Below are 20,000 nucleotides of genomic sequence, written 5' to 3'. Positions count from 1 at the left end.
TCCCATAATTCCTCCCGTAAGAGAGTAGTAGATGAAGACTGGAGGCTGGCTGGTGTGGTCTGTGTTAATGCCGCTCAAGTCTGCCTCTTTCTCCAGCTCCTTCAGGGGACGCTGAGATTTATGGGGTTTGCATGAAGGGGCCATTCACCTCACGCTCCCACGAAACAAGGCCACCGCCATGTGGTCTTTGAACTTCTGGCTCAGTGAGAACGATTGTTCATAGCTGAGAGTTAGTCTGCTGGTATTATTACTAAAAACCACTATTGTGCACAAAGGTTAGGTTAAATAGGTCTACGTCCCCGTATGCTATTTCTGGATGGTTTTTCCTGTTGTCTGTCCAGCTGGAAACAGTAAGTGGGTGATATATTTTTAAACTGTCTGTCTGCTGCAGGAAATATTTGAAATGCTGCTACACCAATCCAGTTTTGACACCATTTTCTGATCGTTAATGTAAACAAGAAGAGAACAAGCAGGAGTGTTGTGTTCTAAAATGGGCGGAGCTAAGGCAGGTGAGTAAGGTCAGTGCTTTGTTGGCCTCTGGGGATTAATCATCTAGCCCGCATCCAGACTTTTATACACAGCTCAGAAACATTTCTGGGTGATGCCCATTTTACAGACTCTTCCATATGTAATTCGTAGATGCCAACTAATGTTTTTGCTCTCAGACTCTTCCTCTCTGACTCTTCCTCTCTGACTCTTCCTCTCTTACTCTTCCTCTCTGACTCTTCCTGGTACAGTGTGTCATAGTGCACCAGCTTTTCTGGAAAATTACGTACAGCATTCAGGTCCTTGTAGGAGATAATGATGCTACTGTAATGTGACCAGACTGATGATAGGTTATGGTGTTCAGTGGTGCAGGTATGGAGTTATGACATGGTCAAAGCCTTTCTCCTACACCTTGTGTAAAAATGTATATGTATCTCCACTCCACTACCTCACTCTCATTCTCCACTACCTCACTCTCACTACCTCACTCTCCACTCCACTATCTCACTCTTCACTCCACTACCTCACTCTCCTCTCCACTACCTCACTCTCTACTCCATTATCTCACTCTCCACTACTTCACTCTCCACTCCACTACCTCACCCTCCTCTCCACTACCTTACTCTCCACTCCACTACCTCACTCTCACTCTCCACTCCCTCACCCTCATCTCCAAGACCTCACTCTCTACTCCATTATCTCACTCTCACTCTCCACTACTTCACTCTCCACTCCAGTACCTCATTCTCCACTCCACTACCTCACTCTCACTCTCCACTACCTCACCCTCCTCTCCACTACCTCACTCTCACTACCTCACTCTCCACACCACTATCTCAATCTCACTCTCCACTACCTCACTCTCCTCTCCACTACCTCACTCTCCACTCCCCTACCTCACTCTCCACTACCTCACCCTCCTCTCCACTACATCACTCTCACTACTTCACTCTCTACTCCACTACCTCACTCTCATGACCTCATTCTCCATTCCACTACCTCATTCTCACCACCTCACTCTGCACTTCACTACCCCACTCTCATTCTCCAATCCACTACCTCACTCCCATGATCTTCTACACACTTCCAGCTCCTGCACAATATGCAGAAATCATCTATGCAATGACCGCACCACAGGCCCTGAGGGATGAGACCATCTGCTCATCCTGGGAGTGGGGGTTGAGGAGGGGTCATAGGTCACCCCTGTGAAGGAATGTTTATTTCAATTAACTAGCCATCAGAATCAACATTTCAAAACATACCAAAATGTCACAATATTTTTTTAAACATTTTTTTTAAGTTTCTCCTGCTGTTTATTTTTGTTTCTTAGTACATACAGTCCAGAGGTGCCCAAAAACATCTTAACCATGTGAGACCAGAATGAGATGTTGTCCCAGGGGATTTGGGTGCTTTCTTTAATGAAGTTGAATCTACTCCTTGAATCTACTCCCTATCTACTATAAAAAGTCTCTTGAAAATCATTTTCAGTAAGTAAATGCTTTAAGGGAGCACATATTTTTAATTTTCCCTTTCGAGCCATTTTCACTTATCCAAGAGTTGACACTGTGTTGCCCCAGGCAATTTAGATGCCAGTCCAACCCTGCGGAAACAGGTCTCCCTCGTGGACCATTACCCCTGCGTGGGTGAGGAGCAGACCCCGTAGCAGCACCCTGGTGAGGCGTGCAGGCAGCACGCGACCTGCTCAGCGGGGCAGGATGTCATGTCTTTGATGTAGTAGGTAAGTGGCGAAGGTAAACGCCCTGTGTGTCCCAAGCCACGCCCACACTCAGGAGGCCTGCATAATTGTTTAAGTGGTTCTGGATACCAGGGGGCAGTTAAGTCATTACAGGAGCCAATTAAGTGATTAGATTGACGCTCGACCCGCCTTGTGCATGCTGACGGGCCCAGCTGATTGGCCGATAAGGGGTTTCCTGCCATTTTTTCACATGTTTGTGTGTGGATATTTTGAAAGCTGAGGAGTCTGATGTTGGACTTTCCAGCAGACGTGTGTGAGGGTTGTGTTGAGCTGCTGGGAGGAGTCAGACCTGAGCCTGCATGACCTCATGGACCGAAACAGAAGATCTTAAAGGAGACGAGAGGAGATTGGGGGCCCAGCAGACATTAGAAACCCATGCTGCAATTGTGACTTTGACAATGTTGGCTGTTCTGTAGGACTTGGTTGTAGTGACAATGCCAAAGTCTTGGTCAGTGTTTGGAAATATGCCGTGACTGACACCATACCAGTAATTCAGCACAAAACAGTTGTGAAAGGACACACGGCTTCAATTCAGCTCTGGAAGCAGATAACATGACTGCTTCAATTTACACATCAATACCCTAGTGATGAAGCAACAGACATGGCCTTTAATCAGATTACATCACTTAAGTGATTAACTACAGTGGAGTCTGTTGTGAGTCATTCATGTCGAATTTTAGCGAAGCAGCGTTATGGAACCTCTTTATCCTGTCATTATGCACAATTATGCATATTTATTTAGGATAATTACTACAGCAGGGGCCTGCAGTGTTCTGATGTCTTCTTCATGTCTTCATTTGTACACATGGTTACGATAAGGACAGCCATGCATGCTGCAGTTCTTCTGGTTCCTGCATAGTTCAGTTCTTCTGGTTCATACATGGTCCAGTTCTTCTGGTTCATACATGGTCCAGTTCTTCTGGTGCCTACATAGTCCAGTTCTTCTGGTTCATACATGGTCCAGTTCTTCTGGTTCCTGCATGGTCCAGTTCTTCTGGTTCATACATGGTCCAGTTCTTCTGGTTCCTGCATGCTGCAGTTCTTCTGGTTCCTGCATGGTCCAGTTCTTCTTGTTCATACATGGTCCAGTTCTTCTGGTGCCTACATGGTCCAGTTCTTCTGGTTCATACATGGTCCAGTTCTTCTGGTTCCTGCATGGTCCAGTTCTTCTGGTTCCTGCATGGTCCAGTTCTTCTGGTTCTTGCATGGTCCATTACTTCTTCTTGCATTATCTTACATGCACTACATGTTGCTTGTTGTACTACTGTGAACCGTGTGGTCCACACCTCTGCAGACTGTAGAAGGATGGAATCTAAACGGGATGTTCTTGAAGGTTCTGTGTGTGTTTGTACTTGGAGGTTCTTCACAGGCTGGTGGGCCTACTCCAGGTGATCAGAATCCTGGCACAAACATCCATTCTCATCCTTCAAAACCTCGTTACGGAAGGACTGAGTCACAGTTCCTGTGTTCGGTAAATCAGCTAAACTTAGTAACAATGTAAGCCAACACTTTATAAGAAACCCCACATTCTTGAACTAAACTTGCTAGGTGGAAATTGTTTGCAGAAACATGTCATTGTATATTTTATGCACATTACTGACATATAATGTTGTTACTGTATAGTTGGTGCCAAGACTGAAGTCATTTTAATCCTCATGACATATGTGGGCATCTGATTTATTTGGGATTTATTTGCATAATATTTAATATTTTTCAGTATAGAGTTTCAGTCATTTCTGTACTTCTAATTAATGTGTTATACCTTGAGTCTTAAACATTATTGCTGTCCTACAGCAGAGCCCTAATTGTGCTTAACTCAGCATTCTTTGGCTTGTTTTGACAATGAGCATGTTGGGGAAAGTACAGATATATATGTCACATAAAGAAATGACACAGTTCCCAGGCCCTGTGAGAGGAACCAAGGGAGAGGAACTAGCAGGGAGGGGCGGGTCTGGTGTCTCCATCTCCCAGGGAGGGGCGGGTCTGGTGTCTCCATCTCCCAGGGAGGGGCGGGTCTGGTGTCTCCATCTCCCAGGGAGGGGCGGGTCTGGTGTCTCCATCTCCCAGCGATGACCCACATGGCCCATTATTACACACAAACTTCGGAATGTAAATATTTACATGCGGGGAAAGGTCGCATGCTTTTAATTCCGTTGCTTAAATGCGATATTTATGCGAGATCTGTCCAGTGAACACAAAGTGAAGTGGAGAGAGGCAGTGTGTAACGATGTCTGGGAGAACACTATGATGAGGGACACAGGCACTTGGCAGTGGTTGTTTTGAGATGAGAGCGATGTGTGTCTTAAGGAGCACACCCAGGCGCTACTCATCTCATTAAATATCACCCTCACATGTGTATTGTCCTGGAACGTGTCTGAATATTTCTGGTAGATTCATTGGGGACATGGTGAATCCATCCACAAGCCATCAACAAATCTAGCAGATGAAGATGAATGGTCTTCATCAGCTGAAGACGGTTGGTATTGTTCACTGGTCAGCAGCAGGCAGGTCTGGCTATTGCTGGTGGTACGGCTGAATGCAAACAGCCCCTCTGGTGGTCAGAGAGAACATCCTCAAAATCTCAAGGAGCAGACAGCATATATTTTTGGGTCTCTTCCCCATTAACGTGGATGAGTCAGTACTGCCCTCTCATGTGAGCTACAGACCCTTCCCCATTAACGTGGATGAGTCAGTACTGCCCTCTCATGTGAGCTACAGACCCTTCCCCATTAACGTGGATGAGTCAGTACTGCCCTCTCATGTGAGCTACAGACCCTTCCCCATTAACATGGATGAGTCAGTACTGCCCTCTCATGTGAGCTACAGACCCTTCCCCATCAATGTGGATGAGTCAGTTCTGCCCTCTCATGTGAGCTACAGACCCTTCCCCATTAACAAGGATTAGTCAGTACTGCCCTCTCATGTGAGCTACAGACCCTTCCCCATTAACAAGGATTAGTCAGTACTGCCCCGTCACGTGAGCTACAGACCCTTCCCCATCAATGTGGATGAGTCAGTACTGCCCTCTCACATGAGCTACATGAGCTTCACGGGCTACGGGGTCGCCACAGGAATAAAGACAGCGGTTAATGAACCTGGAGTGATACTACACAGCTAAAACACAGAGAGATACTGCGTTTGTCAGAGAGATACTGCATTTCCCCATACAAGATATATGTAATGATGTATTTTGCCTGAGAGGTGATTGCCTGCTCTGACTGACCCTCTTTTACAATGAGGAGGGGGGACAGTGTGTCTGTGAAGAGGCTGATGGGGTAGAAACTGCAGTCATTCATTCTTTCTGTGTCAGACTACAAAGCACTTTGAACACAGGCTCCAGTCACCATAAGGTCATCTGTGACATCTACAAGGTTGTGACCTTTGGCCCAAGCCCTGAACAGCAATGACATACTCCCAACCCTCTGCCCATCCCCACATGTCAAATGCTGAATCTTTAGTATTTCACTGGTCTTCTATTCTGGTCTCATTTAGCTCAACTCAGTCTTGACTTCAGATGGCACTGCCGATTTGAGCAGACACTGAATTGTAGACCTCCTTCCTCGAGATGAACTGCGGCCCGCCCACAGACTTCACCGAGCTTCTGCCCAGACAGAGCTGGAGATGAAGCAGACACCACTCTCCCCCAGCGACCAAGGTTTCAGTCTCCCTACAGCTAAATACCTCACGTGTACACACATGCGTAGAGGGGGAAACAGGGTGAGGGGAGGAGACGAGGAGAGAGAGAGGAGATGATTCTGCCTCCTGAAAGAGGAAACTTCCCTCGGCCAACCAAGCTCACCTCTTGTTTCCTTGCGGGATGCTGTGGCCAACCCGTGAGTCTTCAACATCATTTATCGAGGAGTTCCTGGCAGTAACAACAGGGCACAGAGTGGAAGCTGGAAGCAGCTGCTCTGTCTGCCCCGCCCCCATCCGTCTGCCCCGCCCCGTCCGCCCCGCCCTGTCCGTCTGCCCCGCCCCCCTCTTTCTGCTCCGCCCACACACACCAACGATCCGGCCATTACCACTTGTGACCCCATCCAAACTCCACCTCCACGACCCCAGATGTCCTCTCCCTGTCCTTCACTTCCTGCCATATGACTCCTCAGGAGAAGAACCTCAGGAAACATGTGTGAACCTCAGGAACCTCCTGATTGGAGAAGCAGCATCTGAGAATTTGCAAAAAACCTCAGCACTCAATGGTGATCTGTGTTTCCATGGTCCCTGTTTGAGTGCAAGAGTCAGGAGATCTCACACTGTACCCTGAAAAAATTATGAGCTACAATTCCTGCAGACATTTGTTTATTTCGGGAGCATCTGAAATCACACACCGTGAAGTCTGGGCTCTTACCCATCTTCCACCCTCTCGTTACCAAGGAGACAGATGTCATGACAACTTGACAAGCCAATTACACCGGTCAGTTACCAGTGATGGCAAAATTCTTGGGCAGGTGTGGATTTGAGCTGTTGATTTGTGAATTCCACTCGTTTATTCAGAGACACTCTGAATTTTGTTTTCTGGAGTGGAGGCTGGGGGTTGGCTGGAATAGTCCCACCAATCACAAGGGGAACTGGGAATCAAACCACGTCTGTGTTCGTGCCCCCTGCTGTAGTAGTGTACTCCAGTAGGAGTCCTTGGACAAGACTCCTCATGCTCCACCTACAACATGCTCCACGTACAACATGCACCACCTGCAACATGATCCACCTACAACATGCACCACCTGCCCACCACTGTGACCTGATCAATTGCAACCTTACTTGAAATCTTTCTTGATCTGCCGTCTGCCAAATGTGTGAAATGTAACACTCAAGCTTTTCCTGATCAGTACAGAGAGCAAAATACATTTATCATGAAACATCATCATCTCTCCATCTGAACCATGCTTTGTCACTTTCTCTCTCTCTCTCCCTCTCTCGCTCTCTCTCTCTCTCCCCTCTCTCTCTCCCCCCCTCTCTCTCCCCCCTTCTCTCTCTCCCTCTCTCTCTCTCAGTCCAGGCATTCTTACCCCTCTGAGACTGAATAAGTTGAAGTTCTGTCACCCAGTGCTGAGAATATAGTTCCCATGATCCCTTTGACAGGATAGTTAGCTCAGATGAAAACTGAGAGTCCGTGTGGCCCCCCGCAACCTCAAATTAGCACAGGAGCCGTGTGTGTGTGTGTGTGTGTGTGTGTGTGTGTGTGTGTGTGTGTGTGTGTGTGTGTGTGTGTGTGTGTGTGTGTGTGTGTGTGTGGGTGTGTGTGTGTGTGTGTCCTGCAAGCTCCTGACAGAGACGTGCTGAGTCTGGCTGGTGTGGCTAACACTCACCTTGCCCGTGCCAGCGCTTTAAATAGTCTCCACACCGGCCCCCTGCTGCAGAAACTAAAGACACATGGTCTTCATTTTTATGTCATCGAGTAATTAGGTTATTCGCTCCATCTTTCAGGCTGTGGTTACGGCGAACAGGCAGCATGAAGGTGGATCTTCATCCCCTCTACACGCAGGACCCATCACTAATCTCCTCATTCAGTCAGCATCTACCACACTCTTGGCTGTGTTTCCCCCTCCTCATGCAGGTCAGTTTTAACCTTGTGTTCGTTTGTCAGAAGTTATTGCCCATAAACCTGAAGTAGCCACTTGTAAAATGACCTCTCTGTCCAACAGACACATAGCAACATGGAGCAGGAATAGTACGGTAATAAATGTTAAAACAGCCACTCTCAAAGGAAGCAGCGCAAATCAAATACAAATACATGCAGCTACACAAATGTGTTAAATTCAACATGTGCTCCCCCCCCCTCCCTGCCTCTCTCCCTCCCTCCCTCTCCCCCCTCTCCCTCTCTCTCCCCCTTCCTCCCTCTCCCTCCCCCTCTCTCCCCTCCCTCGCTCTCCTCCTCTCTCCCCCCTCTCCCTCTCCCCCCCTCCCTGCCTCTCTCCCTCCCTCTCTCTCCCTCTCTCTCCCCCTCTCCCTCCCCCTCTCTCCCCTCCCTCGCTCTCCTCCTCTCTCCCCCCTCTCCCTCTCCCCCCTCTCCCTCTCTCTCTCTCCCCCCTCTCTCTCCCTCTCTTTCCCCTCCCTCTCTCTCCTCCTCTCTCCCCCTCTCCCCCTCTCTCTCCCTATATTTCCCTCTTCCCTCTCTCCCTCACCCCCTCTCACTCTCTCTCTCTCTCTCCCCTCCCCCTCCCTCTCTCTCCCTCTCCCCCCTCTCTCTCCCATCTTTTTTTTTCTGTGTAAAATGTATAAACACACACACACACACACACACACACACACAGTTGCAGGTCCTACCTGGGAGAAGTTGAGGCCATTGAGGGGGTGACACTGCTCCCCCACCTCCTCCACGGCGCCGGTGCGTTTGCCCACGCGCTCCGCCTCCTGGGCCAGGAACAGGTCCAGCACGGGGGTCCCACGCCAGCGCACCTCCCACTCCGTCAGCGAGTTCACCATCAGCATCACCCACACGGGACGCTTGCGCTCCCAGTTCCCGGCCATGGCGTTGAAGAGGTAGTCTGCGTAGAGGCCACGCCCCCGCTGCTCCGCCGTCATCCAGCGTGGCATCATGTGACGGACGTAGTCCAGGTGGCGTTTGAGCCGCCGGTACAGGTCGTGGGGCAGCAGGCTCTGCAGACGCTCGCCGTCCGGCAAAAGCTGGCAGCTCGTCAGCTCGGAGACGGTGAGTGGGTCGGTCAGGTCCAGCTCGAAGAACACGTTGGTGCTGGTGTGGAAGGCCTGCTTGGAATTCTGGGGGATGTAGTCCCAGACGCGAGTGTATGGAACATGGATGGTCCCGAACAGGTAGGACGGGGGCTGTGGGGCGGGACGCTTCACCGTCCACAGGAAGGAGTTCATCTCTGTCTGCTGCAAAGTTGAGAGGGGTTTTGTGAACCAAACGAACTGACTCAAGGGAAAATATATTAACATAGAAGTGGTATGATTTAGTTTTACATATGGCGTTTAGCAGGAGCTCTTGTCCAGAGTGGCGTACAGAATTGCTTAGTTGTCTACTCAGATATGCATCCTTAGCTACTACAAATAGGTTAGAGTCCAAAAACACCAATAATCTGACATAGTGCCAGAAACCAGTCAGTGTTTAAACCCCTAAACTGAGAGACACACAACAGAACAGCTGTTTAAAATACGAGACACTTCAAGTGCAAATTAGACATTACAAAGAAATCATTTTATAATTCTACATTTGCAATATTTTAAAAACCCACTATGGAGGCCCTGACAGGACATTATTAAAGGCCCACATAATTCTGATGAGAGACGTTTACTTTTCTTGGTTTTTTTTTATTTCCTTGAATCATTCAAACACAGAGAGAACTGCCAGACACGAGTGCCAGCACACGCATCAGTGAAGGAGAGATCAGTAACGGCTAGACTGGTACTGCAGTAGCAAAGTACACATATATGCCTACACGTATTTTATTTTTTATATTTATTTGATACAAAAATATGAAAGCTGTTTAAATTTTGAATGTGTCATTTGTATTAGGCAATTATAATTTATTTTCTTGTTTGTTTTCTTCCATATACGTGTATACTGTAATTTATTCTTTGCAGTAGGTTGGTCTGATTACATATAAAGTCACACGCAAATACTATTAAACGAGGATTCTGCTGACGAGAAAGTCCCGTTTAAAGCTGTGAGAGTTAAGAGGTTCTTTTTCTCTTCAGGAAAAAATTGCGTCGCCGGGTCGAACCTCCAAACCCCCGCCGCGCGCTCTCTTACAGGTACAGATTCAGCACGCGCGTCACCATTATAACACGGTATGAACAAAACCACTTCTAGTCCTAACACGGTGTACATTTAATCTGTAGTTTTTGAAAATGTTCCGGTCAAGCCCAAAACTCTTATTTTATGATTTGCCATTCAAGCATGATATTGGTGAATTTTATACAGTCTAAATGATTAATAATAGATGTAATGTAATAGGTGTAATAGATTTATATTAATTTAACATAACACGTTTATAACCCAATTTGGTCCGTTTTACATTAGCATTTCCGTGTGTGACGGAACACGATGCATGGATGCATATAATTATATTTAATTCTAAATTTATTCTTATTTGGTAAATAGAAAACACAAGTATTTCAGCCGTCTCAGCAGAAACACATGCGTGGTCAAATTAAGCCATGTAAAATTTAACCCACTGCACATTTAAATGTGTTCGTTTAACGGTTTTACAGGGAACATTTAAATAAAATACAAATTCATTATATAATTGAACCCCTGCGTTTTAAAGTAATAGGTTCTTTAAAAGCTATTTCAAGAAAGTGTTCTTAAATAAGCCTACGGACCCCCGAAATCTTTATAGTAACCTATCATGATCCGAGGAGGTCAGACGCGTGAGGAGTTGAGGATATTTGAAACGACTGGTGTTTAATTAACATTGCTGTAATATCTTTAGCATCATTAACAGGTAAAACCTGATCATTTGGTCTGTTACCACATTAGGCTCCCATCAATAAGCCAGACCCAGTATCATCGCCGGGCGTTTGGAGCAGAACTCGCTCCGTCGCACAGAGCCTCGTTTTTATGAGAACATTGCTTAATCAAAAGCTGAACTGTACTGACGTTATTACAAACGAGGGAAATGACTCGGTCACATCTCTGGATTCACCAGCAGGCTGGCTTGAAATACCAGTCTGTCTCTCCAGGCTGAACGCTAGAAAAAAAATGGTTATCAGTGCAATCTTAAATAGTAAAGGAGGCTCCTTAAATAATTATACCTACGGCTGTATAATTTGTGGTGATGTCGCCTGTGCGTTGTGGAATTTGCGCCTTTTGCAGTGTTTCTGCATTATGCAATTTACACATGATTCGAATTAAGGTCTTATTCATCTCCCAAAACGCATAAATTCTCACGCTGATTCTCACGAGGAGAACGTGTTCTGCTGTCGGCCCAATTTATAATCCGACATAGGATGATCAAATGCTATTTTACTGTAGGTCCGATTTCGCTGAAACGTCCTGAGATAAAGCGTCCTGGGACGTTTCCAACAGCATGTTCTACCGAGTCAGCTGAGCGCCTGTTTTCCCCTGTCACATACACATACGAAAAATAAATATTTCACTTGACATTTGTTTTCTGTTTTATCCACAGACTTGTATTTACACAAGGGCAGATATGACAGACAATTGGCTGCAGGCTTCTTAATGTGAATTGATATAAACAAATGTTCCTTATTATGTCAGATCATCCGGACTATTATTGCCTATGTCAGATAATAACAATAGCAACAACAATAATTATTATTTCAAATTATATGGAATTGTGTGATTGTATATTATGATTCTTTCTCATTTAAACTGTTGTACTCTCATAAATATTTAAAGGAGTTACATCAGCGAAAAACAACGGTGCGCGAATTTGCCCTTAATGTATCAAAATTTACATAAACTTATAAAGGCGATCTCTGCTAGCAAACATAATGGCCTTTGTATGTTTTAATTGACAGAATTGTCCATTGTTTTTGCTTCTGTCAATATGCATTAGAAATGTGACATTTAATTAGAACCCTTATCTGACTCGCAGATGCCCGTTTGAACCCAACCTTCCCAAGTCCGGTAAATACGTCACTGGTCAGTGCAGCCCGGTAAAACGAAAATAGCACAACAACAACAACAACAAGAACAACAACAACTTACCGATTTGGGTTTGTCACATCGCCTAGTTCTCTCACGCGCCTCCCGGGATGATCCCACTAGTAAAACAAGGCAGCACAGCCACCCTCGTAATCCTAAGGGCCGGTTCATTTCAAGATTAGACGGGCAAGGCGCGTGCACACTGCGCGCGACACTTTTCTCCTGTTATGCCTCTTGCTCGCAGAATAATCCTCGTCGTTTGGAGAAATCAGAGAGTTTCCTGGTGGTTATGATTATCGGCTTAAACTCGCCGCGTTGGGAAGAAACACGAAGCATTATGCTTCTCCGCCATGCTCGTGCTCTAATTTAAAAAGGAGAAAGTCCGGGTTGTTTCTCCCGAGTCCTGCCGTCTCGGTTCCGTCCGTCCGCTCTCGGCTGGCCAGCAGTGGCGCCACACACGTTTGGAGCTGACCGAGTTTACTTCTCCTCGGAGGTGAAGCGCTTTGAATGGTCCCCCCTCGGCGTGTTTGGAGAGAGGACGCAGGTTGTGCGTTTGCATGTGTGCGTGTGCAGCCGCGGGCGCGCGCGCGAGCGGGCGTGCGTCCGTCCGTGCGTGCGGCACTGATGGGAACGGAATGTATCAATCGCGTCAAGATTGGATTTACTGCCTTTATTGCCTCGTCGGTCCGAAGTAGAGAACGCTTATCCAAGGAGAGTTTACCTACCGAGGGGTCTTTAAAAATGACTTTGTAAGTGGGCTAATCCAGATTGGCACATTCTTATTTCACTTTATTTATTTTTAAAACGAGGCCCTGTAGGTATTTCAGGCATTCGTCTCCGTTAACACCCGCAGAGCCGCCGTGACACGGTGCTGCCTGTGTCTCTTCATTCATCACTGTCATCGTCTATTTGACAGCCAGGCTTCTTGGACCTAATCATTTTCACATTGACACTGGCACAAAAGCTCAAAAACATCGACGGTACGTAGCAGCAGGCCTATTTAACGACTGAAATGTATACTTTGTATACTTTACCCGCTGAACTTTGAAAAGTTTTATGTAGCGCAGCGTTAGGACGAAATAATCTCCAAGAAACGGAGTGGTCATTTTGTTTGAGCCGCGCCGCCGACTGGGCTGATGTCTTTGGCCCAACCCGTTATGGTCGGAACCGCCAAGCCACTGACAGGCTGAGGCAGCACGCAATTCATCATTAATGCTTCAAACAAGTGTGACATGGGGTTCCGCCGGGGAGCGACAGCAGTCTCGACATAAGAGGTCTTTTGTGTTTCTGTCATGTCCAGTTCTCGAGACTCTCCCCAGGCCCGGCGCGCGCGGCTCCCTCCCTCCGCTCGTTAGTTATTATTGTTGTTCGGTATGTGCAATACTACTCATCACGTCGCTCACGTGCATGTGTGACCTGTAACCGCTCCTACCGATCTCGATGTCTTAGCAGACACCAGTACTAATATCTTCTTCTGACAGACATTAGAACAAATTATGCATTTAGCATTCATTAAATTATAAATCAAGTTATACATCTGTTTTATATTTTACATATTACATGTTGTCGTGGCGTTGAGGCGTTTTAGAAGAGCCACTGACACCATTTCTGCTCCCTGAGATCAGCCTCGGTTGTGTTTGTGCCAAGATGATCCCTCTCCCGCGCGCTCTCCCGTCACGCTCTCAGGTGTAAACCCGGTGTGTCTGCTGCTGAGTCGAGCACGTGCTGGGGTGATCACCACCTCATACTCAGACCCTGTCCGTCTGTAATTTGCTCAATCTTGGATGTCCAGAGCAAACGTGTGTGTGTGTGTGTGTGTGTGTGTGTGTGTGTGTGTGTGTGTGAGAGAGAGAGAGAGAGAGAGAGAGAGAGAGAAAGAGAGAGATTGTGTGTGTGTATGTGAGTGTGTGTGTGCGTGTGCGTGTGTGTGTGTGTGCGCGCGCACGCGTGTGTGTGTGTGTGTGAGAGAGAGAGAGAGACTGTGTATGTATGTGTGTGTGTGTGTGTGTGTGTGTGTGTGTTCTCCTGGAACTAAACCAGGTCTTACATTACAGTGGGTAGAGGCTTAAAATTTAATGTACTGTTAGCGGACCACTAAAACACTTTCCAGTCAAATTGTAACCTGGGGACATGGGGTTACATGTGTATGTACGGGGGGTGTATACGTGTGTGTGTGTGTGTGTGTGTGTGTGTGTGTGTGTGTGTCCGCGCGTGTATGGGGTATCCACGTGTATAAATACACATGGACATACTCACATCAAAGCATTGTTCTCCGCACACAAAGAGCTCTATACACTCAGCGAGCTTGTCATCGTTCATATTTATGTTCATTTACATCCCCTCCCGCCTCCGATCGGATTTTACCAAAACAAACAGCCTGCCATGCTGTGTGCTGTCGTCCGTTCGCAGGCGTGTCTGCAGGCGCGAGAGGGTCAATGTCTTCCCCCGCTCGGTTTTCTCGTTTTCTGTTTGCTGTGGACTGACTTAATGTCACGTGCGGCTACGCCCCCTCTCCTAGCTGTCACTCTGGGTTCCCTCATGTCCGTGTTCCCTGCCTGTTTGTCCCGCCCTGCTCGTTTGTCTTCGTGTTTCCTTGTTTGTTGCCACGCCCCAGTGTCATTGTCATCACCTGTCCCTAGTTTAGTTCCGTGTATAATAGTCCCTGTGTCTCCCGTGTCTGTATCGGTCTTTTTGTCAAAACCTGTTCTGTGTGAGTACTGCCGTTTGTAGTTTGCGCTTTGTTACCTGTGTTCCTTGTATTTTGCCTGTCCTCCCTGAGTTAGTCTGCTTTGTTGTTTTCCTTGTCCGTATTCTATGCCTTTGTACATTTCGTGTTCTGACTGCCTTCCCGATATGACCCATGCCCGTGACTTCGACTCTGCCTTTGGAATTTCCATTAATAAATCTCGCTCTCCTCAGCGCTTGTGTCCGCCTCCCTGTTCTGCCCCGTGCAGATCGTTACACTTAAGAACCTTTTTACATTAGCAAGTGAATTTTCTTATGCAACTTTATTACATTATAATGCTAAAGTGCTTTTTGTTAGCATGTTTACGTGTTTGAGTAAAATTTCATGGTTTGTATCTGCTGTTTCTGAATGGTTTTAATTTAGTCTGTTCAGATTCTCTTATACCGCTTCTCTGAGCTCTTCTTTCATGTGAAGAGAGCCCCCTACTGGTGTGTTGCAGTACTGTTGCCAGGACGAAACTGCACGGAAGCATAACGTAAGACAAAGACAAACAAAGCGTAAATGCGCACATTCAAGGTGCAGTGAATAGAAATAAAACTTTTAATCTCATAGATGAAAACACATCTAAGCAAAGAGTCATGTGTTAATCCGAGAGCAAAATATTAATGTGAGAGCGATACATGTCCTGTGTTCATCTGAGCTTTGCCTGCTGGGTAGTCTTGGTTCACACATCTCAGAATCATCTACGGACACCATGTGTTTTGTGTGCTTTTTAATGACTACACACACATCTCCACACATTTATGCTACACATTTTAATGCGTATAACCTCAAAGCAACGTAACAATCACATCAAAGGGCTGGTGCACACTGACTACCCACAATGCCACAGTGCATCCTACAGATCAGAGATAATACATGTAATTGTATTTCACATGTTGGGGGCTCCCCTGTCTTCTCCACTGCCTTCTGCAGTTGCACCCCCACTGAGAGGAAGACAAGCATGCTTCTGCTGAGAAAGCCATTATCAGAGCGCACGTCATCCATTGTGCGGAGGCCCGTCAGCGGCTGGAGATCTCCGGCCACGCTGGATTACCGTAATGTTGTGGAGAAGCAACAGCCAACAGGCCTCTTACGTCTGGAGCTCTGAGGAGCAGGAAGGAGCTGGCGGGGTTCTGGGAGGCTTAGCTGGAATGTGCCCAACGCAAAGGAGCATGCTCCAACCAGGAGATCGGGTTTGCAGTTCTTCTCGTGATCATCGCATATGCCAGGCCTGTCTGGGAGGATATGTGGGCCGTGTGACCGTCAAACACCTTTGGTGACGATATTTATTTTGGACTTTATATTATGTATATGAGTTGGCCTGCAACATGTCCTCTCTCTGTCGCTCTCATCTTTTCGTTTTCTCTGTCTTGCTCTCGTCTCCTCGCTCCACGTCCTGGAGTATGAAGACAAAGGCTGGTCTGTTCCCCAGCTGCCTGCGTGCTCTGCCCTGTGTCTCCAACTGCTCAAATCCACACCGTGTTTGCTCAGCCCTAACTCACCATGTTCCTCCGCCGGGGCCGGGTTTGTGGACCTTTCTCCATGACGAGCCTGTTGAGACTTTTTCTTTTCCTGAGGGAGTTGCTATGAGAAAGACACATTCAGACTGGCCAGTGTGGTCTGCAGACCTTCAGTTTAAAACGCCTTATATTATGTTCATCATGTACTGAGACCTAAAAGGACAATCTTTGATAGTTACAGATTTCAGATTGTTACAGATTGGAGTCTTTAATGGGTCTAAACACCTAAAGATCAACCTCAGATTTTGGTGTATAGACTTATAGTCAGGTGTATAGACTTATAGTCAGGTGTATAGACTTTTAGTCAGGTGTGTGGACTCAGAGTCAGATGTGCAGCGTCAGGTGTTTAGTCACCGACTCCAGGGAAGCAGAGAATGTCTTACTGACACTGAAATCCAGAAACACATGCACATATGCCGTATGTTGTAAAACATGTTTCTTCATTTCACCACATTTAACATTTTGTGCATTAAATCAAATTAAGAGAGCATTCAAAATAATTCTGTCATTTTAAAGCATTCTAAAGAATTATATAATTCTTGAGCTTTGTAAGGGATTCTAAAGCATTCTAAGGCATTCTGATGAATTCTAGGACTGTAGAGGTCTGCACTCCCATCAGAATATCTTGCGGCGCGGGACAGAATTTAATTGTTACTGGCGGGAGTTTAATTAGTCCAGGCGATGCGGGAGCGGGACCGCATATACATATAGAAAAATCCCGCAAATTAATAAATAGTCTAGAAAATTATAATAATAACAACGCAATGATTTCCATGCATAAGGAACAGGACAAAAACAACTAATAATTCAGTAAGTAAGCAATAAACTAATTCAAAATATTGGCTAAGCAACTGATCATGTGAACATGAAGTGTGTGTCATTTTGTCATTTTGATACCGAAATGGCAGAGACTGTAGACGGTCAACCAGTTTCAGCTGTGGAAAATTCAATTAAAAGAATACACCACAATTAAGCCAACTACAGGAAAGTCTGATGTATGGAAGTCATATTCTATTGTAATTAATGGAGATGGAATTTGTCTACCATTTGCTTGTTGTGATAGATGTCAGAAAGTGTTTGGACAGCGTGATCCATCGCTATATTGCTGTTTTAATATATACATCAGAAAATTTCAAGTACTAAATTTAATTATTTCAATTCATATTAGTATTGCGGGCGGTGTATGTGGTGGGCGGGTGCGGGATTAAAACAAGCGATTTATTGGTGGGAGCGGGATTAAAGCAGACCTCTACTGTAGAGCATTCCTACTGCACATATGGTGCAGTAAAGCAACATTCTGGCATGCTGATGTTGGTTGGAGAATGCTGGGTGGTGGGGCGTGAGCTTCAAACCTCCACCACCTCCCTCCTTCACTTTCTCTTCCTGTCTGGGCCAGAGACAGCAGTGAGACAGCAGCAACTCCTTAAACGATCTTGTGTCTCCGATAACACTCCCTCAGATCTCCAGGATTAATAGCAGCCAAAGAAATGCTCAATGAGGGACCGTGGGAGGGAGGGAGAGAGAGAGAGAGAGAGAGAAAGAGAGAGGGAGAAAGAAAGAGAGAGAGGGAGAGAGAGAGAGGGGGAGAGTCAGTTCAGCACCATTCCTCTAAAGACATGGTGTAATATGCTGTTCATCACTCTTCTTGTTATTTTACAACTTTACCTCCTTGTGATTTCGGTCTCTGCCAAATCTTCTTTTTTTAATTCATTCATCAGTGTGACATCAGTAGGTTTCTAATGAGTCTGATCTGGCTTGGTTAAACATTTGTGTGTGTGTGTGTGTGTGTGTGTGTGTGTGTGTGTGTGTGTGTGTGTGTGTGTGTGTGTGATTTTCTCCTAATATTGTGTGAATGATGAGATTGCTGATACTTTATCACTAATGTTTCCAAACATTAACAACCAGAATCCTGCACGCCAGCGAACTAGAACCTGCAGAAATGTGCAGACACATTCTTCTCTTCCAAATGACCAGAGAGGGAACTTAATGAAAGCCGGAACACATGCCCAAGCACTCACACACACATACACACACACTCTCACTCTCTCTCTCTCTCTCACACACACACACACATTCACGCTCTCTCTCTCACACACACACATTCACGCTCTCACACACACACACACACACACGCACACACACACACACACACACACACACACATTCAGCACACATGCCTCTTCCAGGAAAACAGGCCTAATTTTCTGCCTCTTCACGCTGATCCTGAACATGTGTCAGAGGTTTATACTGTAATCTGCAGTACGACCTCACAAAAGAAAACACGCCTCCCTTTCATCCCCACGTTTGTTTACAGGCCTGCCAGAATCCACGGGGTCTTTTGGCCCCTAACGCATACTGTAGTTTTGTGTGCCTCAGTATTCACACAAAACTCCTGTCAGCTGCACCTCCATGAGACTCCACCATGATCTACACCATCCATCAACCCCACCAGCTCACTGTCAGACCCAGCACACCAAACACTTACACCTCCACACTTCCGCACATCCTCTTCAGCATTATGCCACTAACAAGTGACCCGTAAAACCCATGATGGTCTTCCCCGTGTCTAAGGCTGTGCGCCGCCCCACTGCCACTGTCAGTGCATGAGCAATGCCACCACCCATCTTTTTACTTTCAGAGTACGACATCATATCCTCAGTGTAGCCTATAGTGGGACAACAACTTTGAACACACTCATCTATACACTCATCTACACACTCACCTAAACACTCACCTACACTCTCACCTAAACATTCACCAAGACACTCACCAACACACTCACTTACACACTCACCTAAACACTCACCTACACACTCACCTAAACACTCATCTACACACTCACCTACACACTCACCTAAACACTCACCTACACACTCACGTACACACTCACCTAAACACTCACCAATACACTCATCTAAACACTTACCTACACACTCGCCTACACACTCACCTACACACTCGCCTACACACTCACCTACACACTCGCCTACACACTCACCTACACTCTCACCTAAACACTCACCTACACACTCACCTGCACACTCACCTACACACCTCACCTAAATACTCATCTACACACTCACCTACACACTTACCTAAACATTCACCAAGACATTCACCAAGACACTCACCTAAACACTCACCTACACACCTCACCTAAATACTCATCTACACACTCACCTACACACTCACCTAAACACTCACCTACACTCTCACCTAAACATTCACCAAGACACTCACCAACCCACTGACCAAGGTTTTGCAGAGATGCAAGACGTCATAAGTTGCTCCAAGCAGAATAATAAATGATTTATTTTTCCAGAGATGGAATGAGTTGATAGCAACACGTCCTAATCCTCCCTCATCATCCTTTTCCAGTAGAAACATCAGCTGCAGTCTTATACCGCATAGCTGAAGGAATGGGCCACTCCTCCGGTCTCCCTCTAGCAGTGCGTTCCAGCCTGCACACCGATTTAGGCCATGACAACACACAGGCTCTCATCACAGTCAGAGTGAACGACTTCCTCAAACCCGTACATGTCCACATGCTTGATCCTGACCTCCACCACCACAGGCCAGTGCTGGGGGAGCAATCTGACTGGCTGTGAAAGCTGTCAGTCAGTTGTTTGAGGGGTTGATAGAGCCAGGTGATTGGCTACAGATGGCACTTGTGGGCTAGATTCTAACCGCTGCTGCATAAGAAGATTGTTTTAGACATGTGGCCTGAAGTGGAGGACTGTGGAGAGTTATGAAGCGTACGCCACTCGCCAGGGGGGGAAACACTCAACCAACACAGCAGGCTGACAGCCTGATTTATGACTGAGGTTCTGAGCCAGACAGATCTAAGTGGGGAGAGAGAGGAAGAGAGAGAAAGAGTGAGAGTGTGAGAGAAAGCAGGAACACTGATTAATAAACAGATCTTACTGAAACATCTCTCTC

The 20,000-nt window shown here is 46.5% G+C and overlaps 1 protein-coding gene across 1 annotated transcript in view; it reads right to left on the bottom strand.

Moving 5' to 3' along the window:
- trabd2b (TraB domain containing 2B) overlaps positions 1-12,342 on the bottom strand; it is a 92,194-nt gene extending 79,852 nt beyond the window's left edge. Inside the window, 2 exon segments of the mRNA XM_077004316.1 lie at positions 8,507-9,076; positions 11,877-12,342. Coding sequence (XP_076860431.1) covers positions 8,507-9,076; positions 11,877-11,984 — 678 coding nt within the window. The 5' untranslated portion in view covers positions 11,985-12,342.
- Positions 12,343-20,000: the final 7,658 nt, after the last annotated feature.

This window comes from Brachyhypopomus gauderio, chromosome 4 (assembly GCF_052324685.1).
Source record: "Brachyhypopomus gauderio isolate BG-103 chromosome 4, BGAUD_0.2, whole genome shotgun sequence".
In the NCBI taxonomy this organism is placed as follows: domain Eukaryota; kingdom Metazoa; phylum Chordata; class Actinopteri; order Gymnotiformes; family Hypopomidae; genus Brachyhypopomus; species Brachyhypopomus gauderio.
Note: the sequence above shows the minus strand (reverse complement) of the source record. Positions and strands in the feature narration are given on the sequence as shown.